Raw genomic sequence first — 24,741 nt, 5'->3', positions numbered from 1 at the left:
AAACTGATATTCTTCAGCTATGGGGGATGAGGGAAAATTATTCAACATTTGGAAACTACCTGGAATACAATTTCCAATCCAATGTGTAGCTCTATTTCTTATATTCAAAACAGTAGGGAAAAAAGCCACACAGGCATTTTCTTATGTTTTTAAAAATAAGCTAAAGTTGCAGTGAAATCACTTTTATTCCAGATCTGTTCTATCACCATGGCTAATTGTCTTAAATGTCTTTCCTGAGCGTATGAAAGAATTCTAAAGTCTTAAATCATACAGGAAGGACGAATGTACATAAAGTTGCACCAACTTTAATATCATGACCAAGGAAGCCACTACTCCTTACATCAGAAAGGGAAGTTAAAACTTGTCTCATCTGAGAACAAGAAACAAAACACAACAAAATAAACTTGATTGAAAATTTGCTATTTGTCCTTTTGATTCCCACATTAGCTATAATTACATGCTGATTTAATAACTTTAAGTACCTGACTAGAATGTTTCATATATAGCAAGCTCATTTAAGTAGGCTAATCAAGTTTGAGGGAGAAGAGCCTACTGCCACAAAACCAACAACAAAGATTCTTGAACGATGTGATATGATGAGGGGAATACTTCTGTTTGTTGAATCTTAAGTTTTAGATTTTTCTGGAAAAGAGAAGTTATTAAATGATGTAATAAAATACCAGTTTTTCTTTTGCTTAAGTGGAAGAGAATTAGATTGTATTTATTATTATTTTTGAGATGGAGTCTTGCACTGTCACTCAGGCTGGAGTGCAATGGCGCGAGCTTGGCTCACTGCAACCTCCGCCTTCCAGGTCCAAGCGATTCTCTTGCCTCAGCCTCTTGAGTAGCTGAGACTACAGGCGCCGGCCACCACGCCCAGCTCATTTTTGTATTTTTAGTGGAGACAGGGTTTTGCCATGTTGGTCAGGCTGGTCTTGAACTCCTGACCTCAGGTGATCTGTCTGCCTCAGCCTCCCAAAGTGTTGGGATTACAGGCGTGAGCCACTGTGCCCGGCCAGATTGTATTTAAAAAAAAAAATCTGTACTCTTAGATTTGTTAAGACTGAGAAAATTTCTATACCTGGTCCTGGGAATTGGCATGGAACTCTAAATGTAGATGAATAAACTGACTAAATTAGCTAAATCTGCTGTTAAGGTATAGCTGTATTTAAAGAAAACAAGTAGAAAAACTTCTTCCTTCTCTTTCCTGTTAATCAGAGGAAGCTGCAAACCATGATTTTCTAAGCCATGAGCTATGGAAGCAATACCTCTCACAGCTACACTCACCATTAGTCGGCTGCCAAATATTTTTCACATTTGAACTTTATTTTTGAACAAAATAGGGCATGCAATTCCTTTGAAATGCAAATACTCCTAAAATTTTTCTAAGTTTATCCATGAATGCACAATGGCCCTTAAAAAGACGATCCCAGGCCAGGCGCGGTGGCTCACGTCTGTAATCCCAGCACTTTGGGAGGCCGAGGCAGGTGGATCACGAGGTCAGGAATTCGAGACCAGCCTGGCCAATATGGTGAAACCCCGTCTCTACTAAAAATACAACAATTAGCTGGGCGTGGTGGGGGGCGCCTGTAGTCCCATCTACTCGGGAAGCTGAGGCAGAAGAATCACTTGAACCCGGGAGGCAGAGGTTGCACTGAGCCGAGATCGCACGACTGCACTCCAGCCTGGGCGACAGGGCAAGACTCCGTCTCAAAAAAAAAAAAAAAAAAAAAAAAGATGATCCCAACAGACTAACCACTGCTTCTTTAGCTATCACTCACAAACTCTAGGTACATATATGGAAGGCAAATTCAGCAAATCATAGCCAGGCATGATGGTTTGTGTCTGTTATTTCAGCACTTTTGAGAGGCTGAGTCAGGAGGATATTTTGAGCCCAGCAGTTCAAGTCCAGTCTGGGCAACACAGTGAGACTCTCTCTAAAATACATAAAAAATCAGCAAATGTTTTAGGCAAAAAGAGTACTACTTAAACATTCAGATTAATGGATATTAGGAGATGTAACACACCAAGAATTATTTAGGTATTCATTCTGTTTATTGGATTGAAAGAAAGGGAATACAAATGACTGGTTAAGTGCTGCGCACTGACATGGAAAAAGTGTCTTTAAAAAAAATCCCAGTAAAGCAAATCAAAGTTAATGTAGTTTCAGTTGAACAAAAATTTAAAGACGTTTAATACATTACACATTTATAAAATAAAAGTCAACAAAGGGTGTTTTGTAAATAATTAGTAAACAAGTGAAAATAAATATCAGAGACCTGAAGTTTTTATACTTTAATGAATAAAGCAAAGAAATTTAAACTAAGTAAATATAATCTGAGAGGCAGTTAAAAAAACAAAAATCAAAACCCACCAAAATTGAAGAACACAATCTTTTGAAACATTTAATCAGTCCATAGCAAATAGTTATTACATACCAAAAGCTCTAAGTGTTAACTAGTTCCACCACAATGCCATGTAAATCTTGACAATTTAGAAATCTTGAGATCAACACTTAAGTTCTTTTCTTGATCTCTACAGCTTGGTTTGTAAGTACATACATGCTTTTGTGGATCTATTCCCCTCGCCACACACACACATTTTCAAGGAGCCAATAACATTTTTTTCCATCTGTGCCTAAAAATGTTACAATTCAGTTCTAGCACATTGACCCTGATAATGAAAATGTTTAAGTTAAAGATGGGGACACAATTTCAATCTTATAAAAATATACCAGTATTAACCAAACCTTAAACTCAGAGGGCACTTCACATGTGCACGAGACTTTTAGTAAAAATGACAAGATCCTAGAACAGTTGTTTCCAGGACTTTTTAATGAATCAAGTACTCTCTCTCTCTCACACACACACAGAACACACACACACATTTTTATACTATTAGTTTTGTTAAATCCAGGCTATCTGGATTAAGTAGATAGGGGATGGGTTTTTATAGTTTTTATTTTTGTAACTATAGGGCAGCTACTATAACAATAGCTTAACAACACTGAAAAATTTCAATTAAGTTCACCCTGTTTTTAGAAAGTGTCTAAGTGTAAATGCAAATTCACCTCTTCTTAAGTTAGCAGTTTATATTAAATCAGATATGGTTTCTGAAATGGAAGTAATGTGTTGGAGGGCAACCCAAAAGGACAGTTGCTAAATTATGAATGAGAAATTAAAGTAAAACCAAATCAAAATATTTATACATTTTAGAGATGGGACAAAAAGGATATTAAGAAAAATGTCTTCTTTCCTCCCCATTCAAAAGCAGCCATTCTTCTACTGTGAAAGAAACTGACATGGATATTTTCCCTTTCAAGAGATGTATGATATATTTACCCACTGTGAGGCAGAGGTGATAGGGTCAGTTCTTGTTTGCAGGAACCAACATCCTAAAAAAGAAAATGTCAAGATGGGGAGGGGTGGGAAAGAAGGGTTTTCTATTAATGTCATGGAATATGCCACTGTAGAGGCAGAACACTCCTAATAATAACATTCACCAGATTACTACTGCTGTTTTTTTCAGACTAAGAAAATACTGACAAAATTGGATTTTTTTCTCCTTTCAATTGCAGGATATTCTGATTATTTAAAGTTAGGGAATCCCTTTTTTATCCCCCCACCCAATAAAATGGGCCAATTTGTAGGGATATATGCAAATAAAATGTTCTCTGTTTAAAATACTTACCTGGTTTAATATAACACATTTATGTGGCCAATAAGAGCAACAGAAATGTAGCTGTTATGAAGACTAAAAAAATACAAAAACCAAAGCTGAAGCTTTGTCATCCCTCCCCACTAACTCCCACTCCAATTCTTTACTACCCACATACTAATCTCAGTAATCCCCAAGTCCAACATTTTACCATTAATAACCAATTATTTGGAGGAAAAAGACATTTAATTTTATATTTGCTCTAGCCCTTAATCAATGCATAACAACAAAAACATTTTTAAGCACATGGAAATGAGCCTACTAACCTGATTTTTGGAGCCCAAATTCTCCACTCTATTTTGATCTATGTGCAAAAAGTATTGGTACTTTTCAATTTATACATTTGTTAGTATCTTGTGGCTGGCTTCATAGTATAAGACTCACTCTTAAGCATACTATAGAGCCTACAGCACTATCAGAAGTTTTCAATTAATAGCTATGGATCAGAAAATCCTGCGATCAGTTTCTTATACCATAAAATCCTAGGCTTCTTTACCATTTATTTCACCTTTCTAGCACAGTCACTGCATGGCAAATGTATGAAACAGACGTTTACAGCAAATTGGCACAGCAAAGTACCAGTATGTACAGGAAGCTGCCAGTTAAGACAGACCCGGAAAACAAACTCACCTAGCTGTTATAGAAACCTTTGCATAGTTGTTACTCCGTTTTAATAGGAGTTATGTTCTTGTAAAATGTGCCTCACTTTTACTCCACTTTTTAAAAAGTGTTTTTAAACTGTACTTCAGAAGCACTCTGAAAACTCAGATCTAGGGGTGGTGAGGTGAAGTAGAGTAGAATCTGAGTGCCAAATTGCCCCTGAATGGGCACAAATCTGAGTGTTACAAATGCACCATAGCATACTGCAACCAAATTTGTAAACAGCTGTGGAGTTTCTATGCCCACATTTAGTGATGTTACCATAGAGACTGGGGTGTATTAACGGCTTCAGGGTATACATGAATCACTTAAAATATGAATGGTTTTTAACTATACTGAGGTAAAGAGAAGTTGCCACTTAATTACATACAGTTACCAATGAAGATTTTTATTCAAGCTTAAAGTAAAAAGTAATTTTAGTTAAGAAAAATGAAGTACCAGATAAACTTTAACATATATTTTAACTTAGAAGTATCAAAACAGGAATTTTTTGATTCTCTAAGTGGTGGTCTCTGCAAAATGGAGCTTGAAGAAATCTTTTACATACCAATTTGATAAGAGTCTGCTGACCACGATCTGTCATTTTCTTTACTATGGGCTTCTGGGAGAATGCATGCTATTTTAAGGCCAAATGTGTTTTTCTTTCTTCTCCCCTTCCCTGACTTTTCCCTTTCTCCCATCCCCAACCACCTACCCCACAATGGAAGAATTTTTGACATCCAAGCCCTCTTCTCTTTGTGGATTCTGGAGTCTATTCATGATCATAATTATATTATAGACTTGGCTACGCCTAAAGGGGAACTTAGTACAAGACTTTTTCTTCACCAGAATCTTATTTTGGGGGTATCCCCATTCTCATTCCAACAGCTGGAGTCACCCTATTTATCCTCTACTGAAAAAGGGAGGGAATTTCAAGGGAGACTATGTTATGTTGTATTCAGCTGTTACGGAGTTTAAAAGCACAATGTGAACATCAGGCTTTTGGCTTATTTTAAATGTGAAATTCTCAAAATTAAAAGTGCTTTTCCATGAAGGAAACCTTTCCTTAAACTAAAACAGGAGGGGAGAGGGAAAGACTATCCACAGCACCAGTTTAGAATGAGGTTCAGTATGGCAATATCTGAAAAAACTGAGAAAAAAAATTCTTTAAATTTATGTATCCCTATATGTCAAAATATTAAGGGCAATTAAGAAAAATGACTATGAGGTTTTAATCCCAGTTTAAGTATGTCTGTAACCTGCTGAATTCTTCTAATAATTTCAATTATACTATAAACTTCCAAAGTGGTTGTATCGCTGATTCCTACTCTTTTGCTAGATCACACCAAAATTACTTCCTAAGTTGAGAACAACTTGGAACAAGCTTTACTGAAAACCAACTGACTACTGATGTCTCATGTTGGTGTATTTAAAATTCTTTTTGAATCTTGAATTTCTTCAAGATCAGGTACTGATGTTCCTTCAGGAATAAAACAAAAGGGGGGAAATCTTCAAAGCATTACTCTGAATTTCTTGTGTAATGTCCTTCCAAGCACTGTTTCTGACCATGTCTCATGTGGTATTCCAGAAGAGCATCAGTTATACTGTGTATCTAAGTCATTGAGGAAACTGTTTTTAAGCTGGTTTAGATTCCAAATGTATACAAATGAAGTCACTTTAATCCTATAAATACTTCTTAATTTATTTTTAAAAAATTGTGCTGTTAACCCTTTTACGGGGCAACAAGCTATGTGAAAAGTACAAAACTTTTTGTCAAATGTAATATTGAGAGTGCTTTTGACATAGTTCACTGGTTTATCATCTGGATCAGTATATACTGCGCAACGGGCAAGGCTAGAATCCATGAACCAAGCTGCAAAGATCTCAAGCTAAATAAGGCGGAAAGATTTGGAGAAACAAAAGAAGGAAATTCTTTCCTATCCAATGTATACTCTTCAGACTAATGCACTCTTTCTATCAAGCCTTCTAAACTGTTAAATAAAGTTTTCCAAACAAGCATTTAAACTTCATTACACAGAAGAGCAACAAGAATGGTATCCTGCCAGACAAAAGACAGGAAGGAAAAAAATATATATACTGAGTTCAATGGGTAAGCCTGAATGTAGCACAGTTCTTCACAACCGATGGGGGGATAATTCAACATGGTGTCCAACAACGTTCTAACGACGTGCTTCATCTCAACTGGTTACTATGAAGCAAGGTGTAAATGTTTGGCCCCAATCGGGCTTCAGAAATGGTTCTTTTTTCATGACGAGCATGTCTGTCCAGCTATCAATCATGTTTGTTTGCACCAAATCCCAAGCCATTAAAATACGACTAATTTTAAGTTAAACAGAAGTCGTCTGCTCCAAATTCACCATCAACTATCCATGCTACTGCATTCCTCTGAATGAAGACAAGATGAAATGTATGGGGGGGCGGGCGGGGGAGGGGGGGAAGAGGGGAAGGAGAGAAAAAAATTACCAGTTAGAAAGTTTCAAAATTAGCATTATGACATTACAAAATTATACTAACATTAAAAAATCAAAGCAAATTCTTGATACTTTCATCATACTCATTAAAACAATGTCTATATCATGTCTTAGACCATATATTATGATCTAAATTCATGATTTTGAATACTGAAGAAACCCAAGTGAATAATCATGTTAGAATCTCATGCTTTTATTTTTTTGAGACAGGATCCCACTCTGCTGCTCAGGCTGGTGATGTAATTTGGGCTCACTGCAACCTCTGCCTCCTTGGCTCAAGTGATCCTTCCACCTCTGCCTCCTGAGTAGCCAGGATTACAGGCACATGCCACCATGCCTGGCTACTTTTTGTATTTTTTGTAGAGACAGGGTTTCGCCATGTTGCCCAGGCTGGTCTTGAACTCCTGAGCTCAAGCAATCTGCCTGCCTTGGCCTCCCAAAATGTTGGGATTACAGGCACTGGCCACCGTGCCTAGCCTCAGAATCTCATACTTTTAAAATTAACCTTGAAATAGTTAGCAGAATAGATAAATTTTTATGATAGCTACAATAGTAAAGAGGAAAGAAAGATCTGGCAGTCTAAGGTAGAATAACGTGTTATAACTATGGAGTTGTTAATTTTCCTTTTGGTTGCTCTGTTTGAAATTCTACAGTATCATCCTACTCCATTTTTTTGGGGGGGTGTATAACAGCTTTGAGATATAATTCATAATCTATACAAAGCAACCATTTAAAGTGTACACTTTGAACCCGGGAGGCGGAGGTTGCAGTGAGCCGAGATTGCACCACTGCACTTCAGCCTGGGCGACAGAGTGAGACTCCATCTCAAAACAGAAACAAACACAAAAACAAAAAAAACAAAAGTGGAAAATCAATGGTTTTTAGTGTACCCACAGAATTATGCAATCATTAACAATCAATTTTAGAACATTTTCAACATTCATTAGCAGTCAAACACTTCCCCAAGCCCTAAGTAATCACTATATCTATGTTGTCTATAGATCTGTCTATTCTAGACTATTTCATATAAATGGAATCACAATATGTGGTCTTGTGTCCTGCTTCTTTCACTTAGCATATTGTTTTCAAGGTCCATTCATACTGTAGCATGCATCGGTACTTCCTTCTATTCCATTTTATGCATCCTTAAAAAAAAAATATCATGCCTGTAATCCCAGTACTTTGGGAGGCCAAGACAGGCCGACTTCACCTGAAGTCGGGAGTTCGAGACCAGCCTGACCAACATGGAAAAACCCCATCTTGACTAAAAATACAAAATTAGCCGGGCGTGGTGATGCATGCCTGTAATCCCAGCTACTCAGGAGGCTGAGGCAGAATTGCTTGAACCCAGGAGGCGGAGGTTGTGGTGAGCCGAGATTGCGCCATTGCACTCCAGCCTGGGCAACAAGAGCAAAACTCCGTCTCAAAAAAAAAAAAAAACAAAAAAAAAAAAACAAAAAAAACCTTAATTCTACTGTTAAAATTTTATTTTATTTACAGTCCACAATTCTACTGTTAAAATTTTTCCCTTTTGAAATGGAGTTGAGTGAAACATTTTTATTTAAATGACTTATAGTATTTTACTGTGCTACATTTTTCCTTTTTTGTTTCCTTCAGAGACAGGGTCTCATTCTGTCACCTAGGCTGGAGTGCAGTGGCATGATCGTAGCTCACTGAAGCCTCAAACTCCTGGACTCAAGGGATCCTCCTGCCTCAGCCTTCCAAGTAGCTAGGATTACAGGCGCCAAGCCATCATGCCTGGCTGTATTTTGATTTTTTTAATATTGATTTCTTTAGCCTCATCTATATTTTTCGTAAGTTCTATTCTAAATAGGTATTACTTTAATTAGAAAAAGTGTTTTGGGGGTGGAGGGGGAATACTCCAGAAAATAACTTGTGAAAAGGACATTATAGCCAAACATCTGGTTATACAAGTACTGTTTTTTCTATTTCAGGTGAAAATGAAAATCATTTTAGGGCTATACCCATGTTGCCAAAGCACAATGGAGAGTTGCTGAACTGGACCCAGATCCTACAAATTAGCCAAAATTTGGCTCACTCACCAAAGTGAGGATCTACATTAGTCAGATTCACCAAATAGCAGCACACTCTTATTCCATTGCTATGGAGGCATAAAATATATCCTCTTCTGGCTGGTCGCGGTGGCTCATGCCTGTAATCCCAGCACTTTGGGAGGCCGAGGCGGGTGGATCACGAGGTCAGGAGATCGAGACCATCCTGGCTAACACAGTGAAACCCCGTCTCTACTAAAAATACAAAAAATTAGCTGGGCATGGTGGTGGGTGCCTGTAGTCCCAGCTACTCGGGAGGCTGAGGCAGGAGAGTGGCGTGAACCCAGGAGGCGGAGCTTGCAGTGAGCCGAGATCGCACCACTGTACACTGGGAGAGAGCATGAGACTCCGTCTCAAAAAAAAAAAAAGAACAGAAAACATATCCTCTTCTGGGGTAAATCTGTTACTACATACCTAGTATTTTCCTACTTCTTTAAACCAAGTATGTTTATTTGAAGAAATAACTCCCAAATGACTAATAAAATGAGAAAAGCACAGATTGAATCACAGTTGCAGATCTATAAAGACTTTGGGTTTGTAGGCCTTTGGTTGAAACCCAAACAGGACAACACAAGAAGGTAAAGATTTCTGGTCTTAGTTGATTTCCTAGAGGAATGTTAGAATGTCAGGTAGTGATCTATAAATACAAAAAGACCCTTCAAGGTTCTGGGCAAATGAACAGTAGTTCTCAAACTTTTTGACTCATGTGCTCTTCGTGTTTTGTATTCTCATCTCTGATTGCATATCCTTACCCGCCAGTAAGATGTGGCCAAGCCTTCTACAGTCTGTACCACAAAGATAAAAGTGTAGGGAATATACTTTTTCAAACCATACATGCTACTCCGATAACCCTCCTCCACAGAGAATCACTTAACTGAGAGCAATTAGTCATCTTTCTCACTAAAAAAAAAAAAAAATTTAGGTGGGACATGCTTAACAAAAAATCTGTTTATATATAAACTGCTTCATTCTAAGCAAACCAAACATTTTACGTGCTCTATTTAAGAGAGAGTCATTTACATGAAGTTTCTCATTATCTCTTTGCTGTAGTACTGATATATCATGTTCAATTAAGTTTTTGGCTTTAACTGTTAGCCTTATATTTTGGCCTTTCTTCATCCCCAAGTATCTCAAAGTGGTGGAAAAAACCTTTCAGACTTAGACTTGAAGACCTGATGGCACTCAACAAGTGAATTAGTTTTGCCATGCTGCAGTTTCCTTACCTCTAAAAATAAAGATAAAAATACTTCCCTTATAGGACTATGAAGACTTTATGCAAGACAGTATATGTAAAGGGATTAGCATGCTGCTTGGCACACAGGTACATGATCAATTTTAGTTCTCTCTTCTCCTTCCCTATCCATTAAACACAACTCATGTTAGTATGATGCATGGTGCAAACAGACGTTTACTTTTTTTTAAAGAGTAAAATCTATAATCAAGATATTTAATATCTAAAGTTGTTAATATTTTGTATGGTTAGTTTCATGTGTATAAAATTCTTCCTACAATATTACATTTAGGTAGCATGACGAAGCAAGATTTTCAGTAACATTTTTAAAGTGAAACTACTAAATAGCTAACTGGATGTCAATGAGGTATCATATTCCAGCTTATTCTTTTCACTGTGCCCCCCAAAACAACCACTACATTATTGGCTCTTAGACTACTTAAACTCATTCTGTGGCCTGAGATAGGGTACAATATGTAAAAGAGAGAAATCATATACCACACTTTAAATAAACTTGCTTAAAACTGCTTTAAGTTCATAATAAGCCGAGCGATGTTTCATTTGGACAAAACATAGTAACATTATACAAAGGTATTACCTTCAATATTCTGGTGGTCTATAAAAGGTGCTGGTCCCCATATTCTAACAGTGCCATCATCTGAGGCGCTGGCCATCATGGATGGAATCTGTGGGTTCCAGCTCACACAGTTTACTGTACGTGTGTGCCCTGTCAGCTCCGCAATTGGCAGTTCACTACGTTTGTGCCAGATGTAAACCTTGTGATCTGAACATATAGTAATTCAGAAAAAAGTTTTACATTAATAAAACCAACTAACTGATCTTAAATTTATCATTCACTACACACAGGACTCTTTACTAGAACTTAAAGGGAAAATAAATATACCATGAATAGTTTAACATGTTACCTTATGAAAAAATGTTTAAATCAAATATACACTTTTTTCCTGTTAAAGGTGATCAGCTCTCATCAAGTCACACACAAAAAAACTATCTGCAATATTCTGTCAATACATGAGTAATGAAGAATTATAAATCAAGGCCTTTGAACATAAACAAATCCAGGATAGAGATAGTGATAAATTCTATGGAAATGGGAAGTGACAGAAAAGCAATGTATCCAAATTGAATACTGAAGCAAAAATGAAGATGACAGCTAAACCTTTATTGGGTGCTTACAAAGTACTAGGTATCAAGTACTTAATGCATATTATTTAATCTTCATCACTACCCCATAAAATGGGTATTCTGCTTATCCTTTTTTTTTGAGACGGAGTCTCACTCTGTTGCCCAGGCTGGAGTGCAGTGGCAAGATCTCGGCTGACTGCAACCTCCACCTCCCGGGTTCAAGCGATTCTCCTGCCTCAGCCTCCCGAGTAGCTGGGATTACAGGCGTGTGTGACCATGCCCGGCTAATTTTTTGTATTTTTAGTAGAGACGGGGTTTAGCCATGATGGTCTCCATCTCCTGACCTCGTGATCCGCCCATCTCAGCCTCCCAAAGTGCTGGGATTACAGGCATGAGCTACTGTGCCCCGCCTGCTTATCCTCTTAATGGTGATTGAAACATAGGTTATGGTTAAGTGGTCTGCTTATGGTTAACAGCTAGTAAATGGTAAAGTTGGGATTCAAATCCAGGCAGCCCTGCTCAAGAGCTTACTAGTGAGAGTAGACAATGGTCCCTTATCTGCATCATGATATGGCTTTGTAGACTATAATCTCATAAAGTGACCACAACAATCAAAATCCCCTACAGCTTTCTTTGTAATAAACGAATCTTCAAAAAACTAGCCACATAGTATAGAGAGTATTGGTTGAGAGTATGGGCTCTGGAATCAGACTACTCAACATTGTATCCTTCCTCCAACACTGACTAGCTGAGCAACTTTGGGCAAATTACTCTTTACAACCCTTCACCTGTAAATGGGGATACTAACCTCATATCATGTTGTTATAAGGATTAAATATATTTGTATGTGGAAAGGTGTTTGGAATAAACACCATTTACTACTGTGACGAGATTAAGTACAGGTGATGGTTCTTGAACAGAGGGCAGAATCCCAGGGCAAATTAGAAAGGTGTATAACTTAATGATATATCAGTTAAGTATGGCCAATGTGCAAACTGTCAGTGGGTGTAGTGCCAGTTGAGGAAACCTTAGAGGATGTGCCTTAGCTTCAAAATTTCTGACATGAAGATAAAAAGCTGGAACTGTATCTGAACTTTTTCTGTGTGTATGTGTGAAGCAAAAGCTAAAAGGCACCAATTAAAAAACTGAATTTATCTTCTTAGAAGTATCTGCTGCTCAATAATTTTTGAAAATAATTTTTTCTTACATGAAATGAAATTAGGAAAAAAAAAAAAAAAGTAAAGACAGGTTAGCTGTATTTCCTTCCTAAACTGAAGAGGTCCACAAGGAGAAGGATCACAGGGTTAAAGTGTGAATGCAATTGAATATTTCTCTATTTGGTGGAAAATGTTTTTGTGAATATATATTCAAGGAGCACATTTGGTGAAAGGCAGGAAAAACCGGGTTTGAAGTAATCAAGGTCAAAATGACAGGCTTTATCATCAAGCTCTGTTTGCTGTATCAATCTGAGAAATCTATTGTTTATGCAAAGGTAAAAAAGTCCAGTTTTTCTACATATTGCCAGCACAATGAAAAGGCTTGAGTAGTGGTATAACTTTTTTGGGAAACGGTTTCTTAAATTGCTCTATTTTATACTGGCACTTATATATTTGGGGATTTGGAGGGTCATTGAAATATATTCCTTACAAATAAATGGCAAATGGATTACTGTGGTCATCCTGGGAGATAATATACTCGCTATATCTGATTGATGTTCAAAACATTTTCAAAACCATTCTAAATCACTTGAGTCATGAGAAGACTAATCTCTGTACTTGACAGTGGTCTAATTTGTAGCCCTAAACCAGAAGATAATGTGGTTTAATTATAGTATTCATCGTTGTTTCTAAGTTAGTTTGGGCTTAAAAAAAGTTTGGCTTTTCTAGGGATAATGGTAGCCATACATAATTTTAAGTACCTCTAGGGTACACAGAAAGAGCTGTAAGGGATTCTCAGGCATAATTAAGAGAAAGAAAACCTACCAGAAGCAGGATTGAATAGACCATGGAAGAAGACATCTTATAAACAGGAGGAATTTAAAAGCAAGAAGGCTTAACATATTTAGACCACAGGAAAATTTAATTAGAAACTAATGTCTATTATCTCCCGCGATATATTAAAAACAGACAGACAAAACAAAACAAAAAGCCAATAGAGAATCTAGAAGTAGTGGAAAAAACTAAATTTCCTGACTGGAAAAAAGTAAATTCCCAATTGCTACCTAACCACTCTTCTTTCCTCCCAATCTCATCCGACGCTGATTTTCGGTAGAAAGAAAGAATTGATGAATTCAGGCTGGGCGCGGTGGCTCATGCCTGTAATCCCAGCACTTCAGGAGGCTGAGGCAGGTAGACTGCTTGAGCTCAGGAATTCAAGACCAGCCTGGGTAACTCGGTGAAACCCCATCTCTACAAAAATTTGTTGGGGCTACTTGAGGGGCTGAGGAAGGAAGGACTGCTTGAGCCCAGGAGGTGGAGGTTGCATCAAGATCGTGCCATTGCACTCAAAAAAAGAAAAGAAAAGAAAAGGAATAGATGAATTTATATGCTTGATGTTAAAATCTAAATCTTTAAATGTCTCTCTTTGTCCCAATCCTTAAATATGCCTTATTCTTAAAGGTAAACCTCATGTGCACTTTATGATCCTCTTATCTACCAAGATCAGTTTTTTGTCAAGATAGGGATAGTAAACATCTTATACAATAAATGGAACATAACATAATCTAATTCCTTGGTCTATCTTATAAAACCAGATTCAGTATATATTTTTTTACTTTTTGTAGAGACAGTGTCTAGCCACGTTGCCCAGGTTGGTCTGGAACTCGTGGCCTCAAGCAGTACTCCCATCTAGGTCTCCCAGAGTGTTGAGATTACAGGTGTAAGCCATCATGCCCGGCCAAAAAAAGTGACTTAAATAATTTGCTTTTATAGTACCTAGAAATGTACAGTGGGTATTGAAGAAAAATGTGTTGAATAAAAACTTGCAATAATTTGCCACTAGTTAAGTTCCTATCGCCTTAAAAAGTACACTAAATTTTATTACTGCCTCACTTATTTGTGCTTGCATCTTCTAAACAATTCACACTTTAAATTAGAGTGACTTTAGGCATATTCCTGTCTGGAATACTGACACTTTTAGATTAGAGAACAAGTTTATTCAAAAGGGTAGTAGTAGGAAGAATAATTTCAGCTTTCCTAAAATCTTAAGAATTATCAAACTCAATTATAACTCTGGTGACCGCTGAAGAAATACTGAAGAACTAACTATAGTCAAATCTGTCCAAGTTCAGGTAGAACATCATAATTAACCTTGATTTTTCAGATACTACCAACCCTTAAAAACCATCAGTCCCATGAAAATACAAGTCAACATATGAAAGTATAATAATTTAACTAAATCTTGATTCGACACATGCACCAAACACACTGCTACGTGGTCAGAATAAGCACTGCTGATCCGTGACAATACATGACAATATGGAGGGCTTAGGTCATTACAGAAAAGGAGAAAGTAATACATGACAGCATGTGACAATTTGTGATAATACAGGGGCTTAGGTCATTACAGAGAGAAATTAACCGTGTATTGGATAAATGAAAGAATTTTAACTTACTACCCTGAATTTTCTTGGAGACATGACTGCCTTCATAAATTGAGATTTACAGACTTTAATATCAACATATGTAAACTGATAAGGACACAATTTACCTTCACTGCCACTAGCGATGAAGTCTTCATTATGGCCTCCAAAACATGAATGAATTGTATAAAACCCTTGTGTAACACCTTGATACTTTCTTACTAAAACTCTGTCTTGCAAGTCCCATAAATGAACTCCCTGCAGGCAAAGGAGAATACAGATATTTACTCTGCCTCAACTCAAACAAATTTTAAAAAGTATCTGTAAATATCCCTTTGCCTGATGAAATATCTTCATTTTCTATTATGCAAAATACCAACATTCTGACAAATTTATGGTTGATTACACACATTTAAGGATCAATCACATGCAATCAAATTTAAGGGTAAGTAGAAAATTTTGTTAATATAAATACACTGAAAATAACAGTTAAAATAAAACTTGTACTAAGCCAAATTTTTCAGAAAATTATACTAATAAACATACCTGAGTTGCTACATTTAACAAAGCTAATCGGCCATTTTTTGAAATAGTAAAAGACATAATAGGATGATCTTCTTGTACTCTGGAACCAGAAAATAATTTGTCAAAAACAACATATTAACAGTCAAGGCATTCAAATTATCAATACATAAGATGTGCTAGCTTAAGTATGACAATTTTGCCTGCAATCACTATTACATACTATACTTCAATTGAGAAGAATCTGAGTTACTGATTACTAAGTACCATGTGACCTTCAATCCAAATTACCACGCAAACCAAAACGAAAAACATAAAAACTGTGAAAAGGGAAGTTCCACTACACATTTGAATATAAATCAGGTAATTGTTGTTTAATGGAAACAAAAAATAGTTACATGTTCCTATCTGTAAGGTCCTCGAAGTTATAGCCCCGAATTCGCTGGTGTGTATCTGATGCCAGAACAGTCTTTCCATCACTCAAGCACCAAAGGCATTGCACTCTTACCCCTTCCCAGGAGTCAAGGAGATTACCATCTAAGTCCTGAGTAAGAAAAAACTACTATTAACTTCATTACTCAACAGCACTCAGAAAGCAAATAAAGAACCAAAAGACTCCCTTCACAATATCTTTTAGTAACAGGTTTTTTTTTTTTCCTGAGACTGATCTCAACCCAATTGTTCTAGAAGTGTTTTTAACCATGAAAATTTGAATATAGTTCAAATTTCATTACAACCATACTTAAGGGAAAGCAGAGAGACACTTTGTAGCTCTATCTTCCTCACCATGCATAAATAACACAAAGAAAGAAACAGTCCCTAAGTTCCAAGTAAGGTCTTACTTTTATTCAAAAACAATTTAAACGTTCCTTTAAAATTCACTATACTGGAATTTGTCCTAATATTTAGGAGTTGTGAAATGGAAAAAGATTCTAAAACATTTTACAGCTTCATACAGACTGGAGGAATCTGTTAATGACATTTTTCAAAAATTTACCAAATTTGTAATGTGCTCTACAGATCAAAGCTCTTATAGTCATTATCTCATTGAATATCCAAAGTTCTGAGAGGAACAACCCTTCCCATTTTATAAGTTAGATAATCCTGTATCTTGATGCCTTAACACAGTATAGGACAGCAAACTCAGCAGAAACATACATGATCATCTTGCACGCAGGGAATTAAGAACAATTCATAACCATATTGAGATAATATAACACCAAAATCCATGTGCTCCAAACGAGCTTAATAAAAGAAACTGATAACCTGTTTTAGCTAAATTAAATGATTTATTATCTTGTTTTAGTTTAAAAAATTGATCTGGGGTCGGGTGTGGTAGCTCATGCCTATAATCCCAGCACGTTGGGAGGCCAAGGCGGGAGGATCATTTGAGCCCAGAAGTTTGAGGCTGCAGTGAGCCATGATCACACCACTGTACTCTAGCATGGGTGGCAGAGAGCAAGACCCTGTCTCTTAAAAAACAACAAAAAAAATCTGGACATGCATACTGGAACCATGTGAGTCTGTAATATGAGACACAGAATCTAGACTACACTGCAAGTAACAGAGAAAGTTTCATGGCAAGGTAAACTATGATTTATGATATAAATGATACTTATGATATAAAGTTTACCTTGCCATAAAACTTATTTTTATCATTCCAACAATTCAAAATAATTAGGGCAGCTACTTATTAGAAGCTGACACAAAGATTGAAAAGTACTCTGGTAGCACCTGTCACCACTTTTATTATTCAAATATTAAAGGGAGTCTACTCATAAAATTCAGTATTTTTTTTTTTTGGTTACAAAAATCTCAAAAGAAATTTAAAAAATCTTTTCAATTCTTATAAATTAGAAACTTGCTCATAAAAACAAAAATGTTTAGCAAAACACATTTTTTTGTTCTACTAAATCCAAAGTCTATACTTTGTACAAACATTTGAAATGTTTAAAAGAAAGGAAAAAATGACCCAGAAAATTCTATTGGACAGCGCTTGTCTACGACGACAGCAAAGTAGGTGTTCATAGAGTATATTTTGTTTTATTTATGTATTTTTTTGAGACAGAGTTTCACTCTTGTTGCCCAGGCTGGAGTGCAATGGCGCGATCTTGGCCCACTGCAATCTCCGCCTCCTGAGTTCAAGCAATTCTCCTGCCTCAGCCTCCCAAGTAGCTGGGATTACAGGCGCCCACCACCATGCCCAGCTAATTTTTGTATTTTTAGTAGAGACAGGGTTTCACCATGTTGGCCAGACTGGTCTTGAACTCCTGATCTCAGGTGATCCACCTGCCTCGGCCTCCCAAAGTGCTGGGATTACAGGTGTGAGCCACCATGCCTGGCCCACAGAGTATACTTTGTAAGATACTGAGTCAAGGAAATTGTTTAAACAAAAGTACATTTGCTTTTAAACCAACAGATACTGGGAAGGGGGCACTGAATACTTACACACTGATAGAACTGCCCACGCTGACCTCCAGTCACAAAGCGCTTCCCATCTGGATTCCAAGCCACACTTGTCAAACTGTCTTCATGAGACTGGCTCATTTTTGTCCTTAGTTCTCCTGTCTATAAGCAAATAAAACTGTAAATGAGACCTTCAAGATACCCCTCTAAAGGAAATATGTGAGAAAAAAAAAATAACTGGGATGTCTGGCTGGTTTCCCAGTTCATCCTAAGTAGAGTAATGAATTAAGTGACCCTACAAAAAAGAGACAACAGCACTCAGAAGAGAAATTAAGAACTTGAAGAAAAACCCAGCAGTTGAACAATGTCTGGCACAGGTAACCCAAAGAGTAGATATGATGAGATAAACTTCAATAAATCTCTCATCGCAAATCAATTATATGCATAAACTAAAACATGTAATTTTTCCCAAGCAAGATAATGAAAAGCCCAAGACTACATACCTATTCCTTCTGAGCTTCCACTTCTCAGTCCAAAGTTTTTTATAAATTTTATTCTAAAACTGCAGTTAATGCAATTAGCAATTCCTCAAGAACATGATTAATGAGTAAAAAACTGTACCCATACGTGGTGGTGCATGCCTATAATCTCAGCTATTCAAGAGGCTTAGGCACGAGAATCACTTGAACCCAGGCGGTGGAGGTTGCAGTGAGCTGAGATCATGCCACTGCACTCCAACCTGGGTGACAGAGTGAGACTGTCTCAAAAAAAAAAAAAAAAAAAAAAGAAAAAAGAAGAAAAAAAAAGAGAAAAACTATGCCCATAAAGTAGGCAAAGGGCAGTCTACATAAATTATGTTAAATTTCATATTCAAATGCTCACAATATAGTAGGAAAGGTAGAAAGAGAGAAAAAAACATTTTTCTGATACACAACCTTATTTCAATGAAAAGTACTAGAAAGAGGAACCTGTGTACTGTTTAACATAGCCATTCCATGGCATTTCTAAGTAAGAATATTTAGTGGTTACAACCCTCAGGTATCCTCCTGTTACATTTTCTGAATTACTCAACTTAGAAGGTATACACATACCATTTAATCTAGTCTTGATTCCATTTTGTTCATAGATTAGAAACAGGATCTGAGAGATAATAGCTGCCCTTGGTATAATAATAAAAGGTACATGGGGATAGTTTTCCTGTGAGAAATGGGTAATCAAAAGTAGAAATAAAAGAGTGAAAACAAAGGGTATGATTAGGAAATGGGGCCAAGTACTAAAAGAGGGCACAAAAACAGAAAACCAGGTTTCCCTTACACTGGAAAAAAAGTGTTCAGCAATATAAATCCTTCCCCCAAATTGTTAACTACTCTCCCCTATTTACTCTTTTGGGTTGACTGATATAAACAGTTGAAAGTTTAGAGCACAAATACACAAGCAATAGCTAAATTCTTGGCATTTTCCATTGACAAATACATTAACACACTAAATTCTGAAGGCAGAAATGGTTTGTCTTCTCTTATTATGCTCTAAATAGTGAGTACATGAGGTTATTAGATTAGAAAGGATTTTTCTAATTTAAGAAATGATTAAAGAAATCTGAAAACTGATTAGATCACCCTTTTAGAAGAAATTTTAAGTATATAAAGTACTACACAATGAAAGTTATGTTAGAACACAGTTTAATTGGTCAAAGGAAGACTACAAAGGCACTCTACACTAAATTTCTGTTACAGGATTAAGACAACATACTTTCTCCTTTGGAAGGTGGAAAAAAAGCTTTAATGGAAAAAAGTTTTCTTTGATCTTCTAGGTCAGACTCACTGCGAGCTCTGTTTTACTGAGAGAAAGCAATTTTAATATTCTACTCTATGTTTTGCCACCTCCCTGAACCCAATCACAAATACAGCATTGATTAAATGCTGATTTGACAAAAATGGCATAAAACACATTTTGGGAACAATTGTGGATTTTGATCATGAGTACTAGATATTAGAGAATTATAGTTAATGTTCTTAGATATCATAATGTTTGAATAGGTAGAACGTTATTTTTTAAAAGATACATGCTTAAGTATTTAAGGTAAGATATCTAATTTACTTTCAAATATTTTAGATATGTATATATATGTAATATATATGTAAGTACAAATGCACATTTCTTTTTTTTTTTTTTTTTTTTTTTGAGATGGAGTCTGACTCTGTTGCCCAGGCTGGAGTGCAGTGGCACGATCCCAGCCTGCCTCCTGGGTTCAAGCGATTCTCCTGCCTCAGCCTCCCGAGTAGCTGGGATTACAGGCACCTGCCACTGCACCTGCTAATTTTTGTAGTTTTAGTAGAGATGGGGTTTCACCATCTTGGCCAGGCTGGTCTTGAACTCCTGACCTCGTGATTTACCCACCTCGGCCTCCCCAAGTGCTGGGATTATAGGCGTGAGCCACCATGCCTGGCCACAAATGCATGTTTCTATGCATGTATGTACAAATAAAATATCACAAAATGTTAACAATTGTTGAATCTACAGTGGTGGGCACATAGATCATCATTGTCCTATTTCGACTTTTCTTAATATTTGAAAATTTTCTTAATAAAAAGCTGGAGTTGAAACAAGGAAATGACTGACCAGCAAGGCAGTCTTACTATTATAACTACAGGGTTTCTAAAACATGAACTGTAAATAACAAACTGAACCTAATGCCGACTTTTCCTAAAATGGGACCCTGCATAAAATTCAAATTTTCATATATAAACAGCAATGGACCGGGCACGGTGGCTCACACCTGTAATCCTAACACTTTGGGAGGCCGAGGCAGGCGGATCACTTTAGGTGAAGAGTTCGAGACTAGCCTGGCCAACATGATGAAACCTCTTCTGTGCTGAAAATACAAAAATTAGCCAGGCGTTGTGGCGGGTGCCTGTAATCCCAGCTACTCTGGAGGCTGAGGCAGGAGAATCGCTTGAACCCAGGAGGTGGAGGCTGCAGTGAGCCGAGATTGCGCCACCGCACTCCAGCCTGGGCGACAGAGTGAGACTCTGTCTCAAAAACAAACAAACAAACGAACAAACCAAGCAATAAAGCCCTTAGTAATAAGTACTGAAAACATCAGTTAGCCTCACTAAACTAGCTTAGTATATTAAATATAGGTAAGGAGACAGTGCAACTGCCATCAGAATCGAAAATTTGGTTTAATGCTGACCTTTAACATTTCAAAGGTAGGTGTAATGTACAATTGTGAAACTATGAAACCATTATAAAATTCTTTCTGAAGAACCACAGTAAATAGCATAAATTCCATAGGACAAAGCCAAACATCCTGAAAACACTTACTGATCATTCTTCCAAAAATATATTACTGAGCATAATACTTAAATTGATAAATCTGGAAACTTGGGTTCCACTTGAATAACTAAGAGATACAGTATAGTAATTTAGGTTGAACGGTTATATTATATAAATCAATAAAGTTATAATGAATATGTACATTATGACTATGCTGTACTTAAAAGCTCAACCAAAGATGGAACTCGCTCACTTGTACATTCCAAAGCCAAAGCTCAGAGCAGTCATCTGGGCCACAAGCAACAAGATAGTTGTCATCTGGACTCCATGCAATATAAGAAACGCCATAAGCATGTCCTTCTAATGTTTTAAGCAGTTTTAGCAGGTGTGTATCCTGGGAGGGAAAATAAACAATTCAGTTAACCCCTATCACTAAAGTCATTGTTTCCCAATGTAAGAACTTAAATAGCTACAAAGATGTACTTTGATAATTTAATCTGAGGAAATTTTCAGACCAATTTTCCCTTTAACAGCTTGCTTCATAAAGACTCATTCACATTGCAACATCTATTAAGCATCTACTACACTATTAGGCATCTACTATATACAAGTCATTGTGTACTTGATGAAAATATAAAGATATATTAACATTTTTAATATATGTATAAAGATATATTGAATTTGACCTTAGAAAGCTTTCAAAGCAACTGAAAACAGATGGGTATAATAAGAGCTATCTCTTACATATTTTTAAACAACTTGAGATATAACTTACCATAAAATTCATCCTTTTAAAGTATACAACTCAGTATATTTTAGTATATTCAGAGTTGTGCAACCATCACACCATCTAATTTTTAGAACATTCTCATCATTTCCCAAAGAAACCTCCTACCCATCAGCAGCTGCCATACCCCTCCCTGCAGCCCCTTGGCAACCACTACTTTCTGTCTCTGTCTCTATAGATTTGCCTATTCTGGACGTTTCACATAAATAGGCTTATACATGATGTGGTCTCTTTTAATTGGCTTCTTTCACTTAGCATGTTTTCAGGGTTCATCCGTGTTATAGAATGTATTAGTATTTAATCTCTTTTTATTGCTGAATAATATTTAACAGTATAATTATTTTGTTTATCCATTCATGAGGTGATGAACATTTGGACTGTTTCTCTACTTTTTGGCTATTATGAATAATGCTGTTATGAATATGTATGAGTTTTTGTGTAGACATATGTTTCCATTTCTCTTGGGTATATACATAGGAGTGGAATTTCTGGGTCGTATGCTAACTCTGTTTAACATTTTGAGAAACTGCCAAACTGTTTTCCAAGTGGTTGCACCATTTTACAATCCTACCAGCAAAGCTACCACTTATTAATGCTAACCACTACTAGCACTATTCACAAACAATACTTCATTTAATTCTCACAAATCTAGAATATTACCCCCTCTCATAGGGAAAGAAACGAAAGTTTAGAAAGGTTAGAAACATGCCTGTTTGTAGTGCAATGGGGATTTGAATCTGGGCTGCCTCACTTAAAAGCCCATATTGTATGCTATGCAAGCTGAACTGTGAAGTGCAAATGTAGATGTGGCAAGTGACAAGGCTGCAAGAGTTGACATGTTTGTTGTAGGCTAAGGGGTTACATTTTCCCTATGTGTGAAAAGCCACTTAAAATTTGTAAGCTAGGGAATATACAGTGTGATATTTGGCTTTAGGAAGAGAACTAGGATAACAATGTGGAAGATGAATCAGAAAGACACAGGATAAGGAAACCATAAAGGGACAATGGAACCATAATGAGCCATACATAGTTCACAGTCAGTTCCCAAAATATGAGGCCCTAACGTAAGATGTTAAGGACTAAAAGAGGTCAGAATCAAAAGATATTTTGGGCTGGACACTATGGCTCATGCCCATACTTTGAGAGGCTGAGGCTGGAGGACTGCTTGAGTCCAGGAGTTCAAGACCGACCTGGACAACATAGGGAGATCCCTGTTATAAAAAGAAAAAAAGATATTGTGGAGATAAAAATGACATGACAGAAAATAACAAAAAATCTTCAAAGACAACCTCCAGATTGCTGGTTTAGGGGATAGGGATGGATGTTTACAAGAAATAGAGGAAGTAAGAATTTGACTAAAGGTGGGAAGAAACAATAAGTTTTAGACTTTAGTCTTAAGATTTATTGAGTTTAGCTTTGAGCCTGGGGGGGTGGGGGGGAAATTCCAATGGGATGACCCACCAGCAGTTGAAAAAAGTTGGGAACTAGTCTGATAAAATTAGGTTGGAGATTCCTCCCCTCCTAAGAAATGTCATTGCAAAATGGATTATGTTTACACTATTGTTTCTTCACTGAACCCTAAGTTTATCATTCATACAATTATCTAGTCCAAATCACCATTGTTTTGATAAAATTGAATAGTTAACAATGCGACTACTTCTGATTCTTCTTTGGGAAGTGGGTAAGAGGTATTTGTATTAGATCAGCAATATCATTAGGTCAAAATGGTTTAAATAATTTACTAAGCAAGTCAAGTCTTCCTGACTAGCTCAAGATCTTCCAGGAACAAATTTTCATTCACAGTACTGCCCCAGATCAACACAAAGATTTGCTTTTAAACTGAAGACAAACTCCTTTAGAAATATTTAACTCAGCCAGGTGTGGTGGCTCATGCCTGTAATCCCAGCACTTTGGGAGGTTGAGGCAGGCGAACAGCTTGAGGTCAGGAGTTTCAGACCAGCCTGGCCAATGTGGTGAAACCCTGTCTCTACTAAAAATACAAAAATTAGCCGGGTGTGGTGGTGGGTGCCTGTAATCCCAGCTGCTCGGGAGGCTGAGGCAGGAGAATTGCTTGAACCCGGGAGGTGAAGGTTACAGTGAGCCAAGATTGCGCCACTGCACTCCAGCCTGGGCGACACAGCGAGACCCTGTCTTTAAAAAAAAAAAAAAAAAAAAAATATATATATATATATATATTTAACTCAAAAACTGTTTTATGTACATGAATGAAAAAAATATAATCCTATAAAAGATAAAGTTGAAAACAAAAACAATACTATATCTTCATTAGCACAGTGCCTTTATACTAATTTATTCAAAGTGGAAATAACATGTTTGTGGAGCCTATATGACTTTGCTTGGATTCTGCGGGGAATGGGTAAAATTCATCTTTTTTAGGCAAAGAAAAACTGTTAAAGGAAAGTAGGCATTGGAATCACATCAACTCAAATTTTAAGGCTCTCTTAAATGTACTTTTTTCTCTCCATTAAAACACACACACACGTTCAAAAAGGGCATATATATATACATATATAAATTTTTTTTTTTTTTTTTTGAGATGGAGTCTTGCTCTGTCGCCTAGGCTGGAGTGCAGTGGCGCACTCTCAATTCATTGCACCCTCCGCTTCCCAGGTTCAAGCAATTCTCCTGCCTCAGCCTCCAAAGTAGCTGGGACTACAGGCACGCACTACCATGCCAGACTAATTTTTTTTATTTTTACTAGAGATGGGGTTTCACCATGTTGGCCAGGTTGGCTTGAACTTCTGACCTCAGGTGACTCACCTGCCTCGGCCTTCCAAAGTGCTGAGATTACAGCGGTAAGCCACCGCACCCGGCCAAAAAGAACACATATTTTCTTATAATTTTTTCAGACA

The 24,741-nt window shown here is 36.9% G+C and overlaps 1 protein-coding gene across 3 annotated transcripts in view; it reads right to left on the bottom strand.

The window, feature by feature from the left end:
- Positions 1–2,036: 2,036 nt before the first annotated feature.
- Positions 2,037–24,741, bottom strand: part of WDR26 (WD repeat domain 26) — a 49,472-nt gene continuing 26,767 nt past the window's right edge. For all 3 annotated transcript variants that reach the window (XM_003814901.6, XM_003814902.6, XM_008967778.4), the window contains exons 8-14: positions 21,335–21,475; positions 17,848–17,967; positions 15,798–15,943; positions 15,424–15,502; positions 15,006–15,135; positions 10,750–10,935; positions 2,037–6,762 (exon numbers count right to left, since the gene is read on the bottom strand). In XM_003814901.6, the coding sequence (XP_003814949.1) occupies positions 6,737–6,762; positions 10,750–10,935; positions 15,006–15,135; positions 15,424–15,502; positions 15,798–15,943; positions 17,848–17,967; positions 21,335–21,475 (828 nt within the window). In that variant the 3' untranslated portion in view covers positions 2,037–6,736. The remainder of the gene's footprint in view (positions 6,763–10,749; positions 10,936–15,005; positions 15,136–15,423; positions 15,503–15,797; positions 15,944–17,847; positions 17,968–21,334; positions 21,476–24,741) is intronic.

This window comes from Pan paniscus, chromosome 1 (assembly GCF_029289425.2).
Source record: "Pan paniscus chromosome 1, NHGRI_mPanPan1-v2.0_pri, whole genome shotgun sequence".
Classification (NCBI taxonomy): domain Eukaryota; kingdom Metazoa; phylum Chordata; class Mammalia; order Primates; family Hominidae; genus Pan; species Pan paniscus.
Note: the sequence above shows the minus strand (reverse complement) of the source record. Positions and strands in the feature narration are given on the sequence as shown.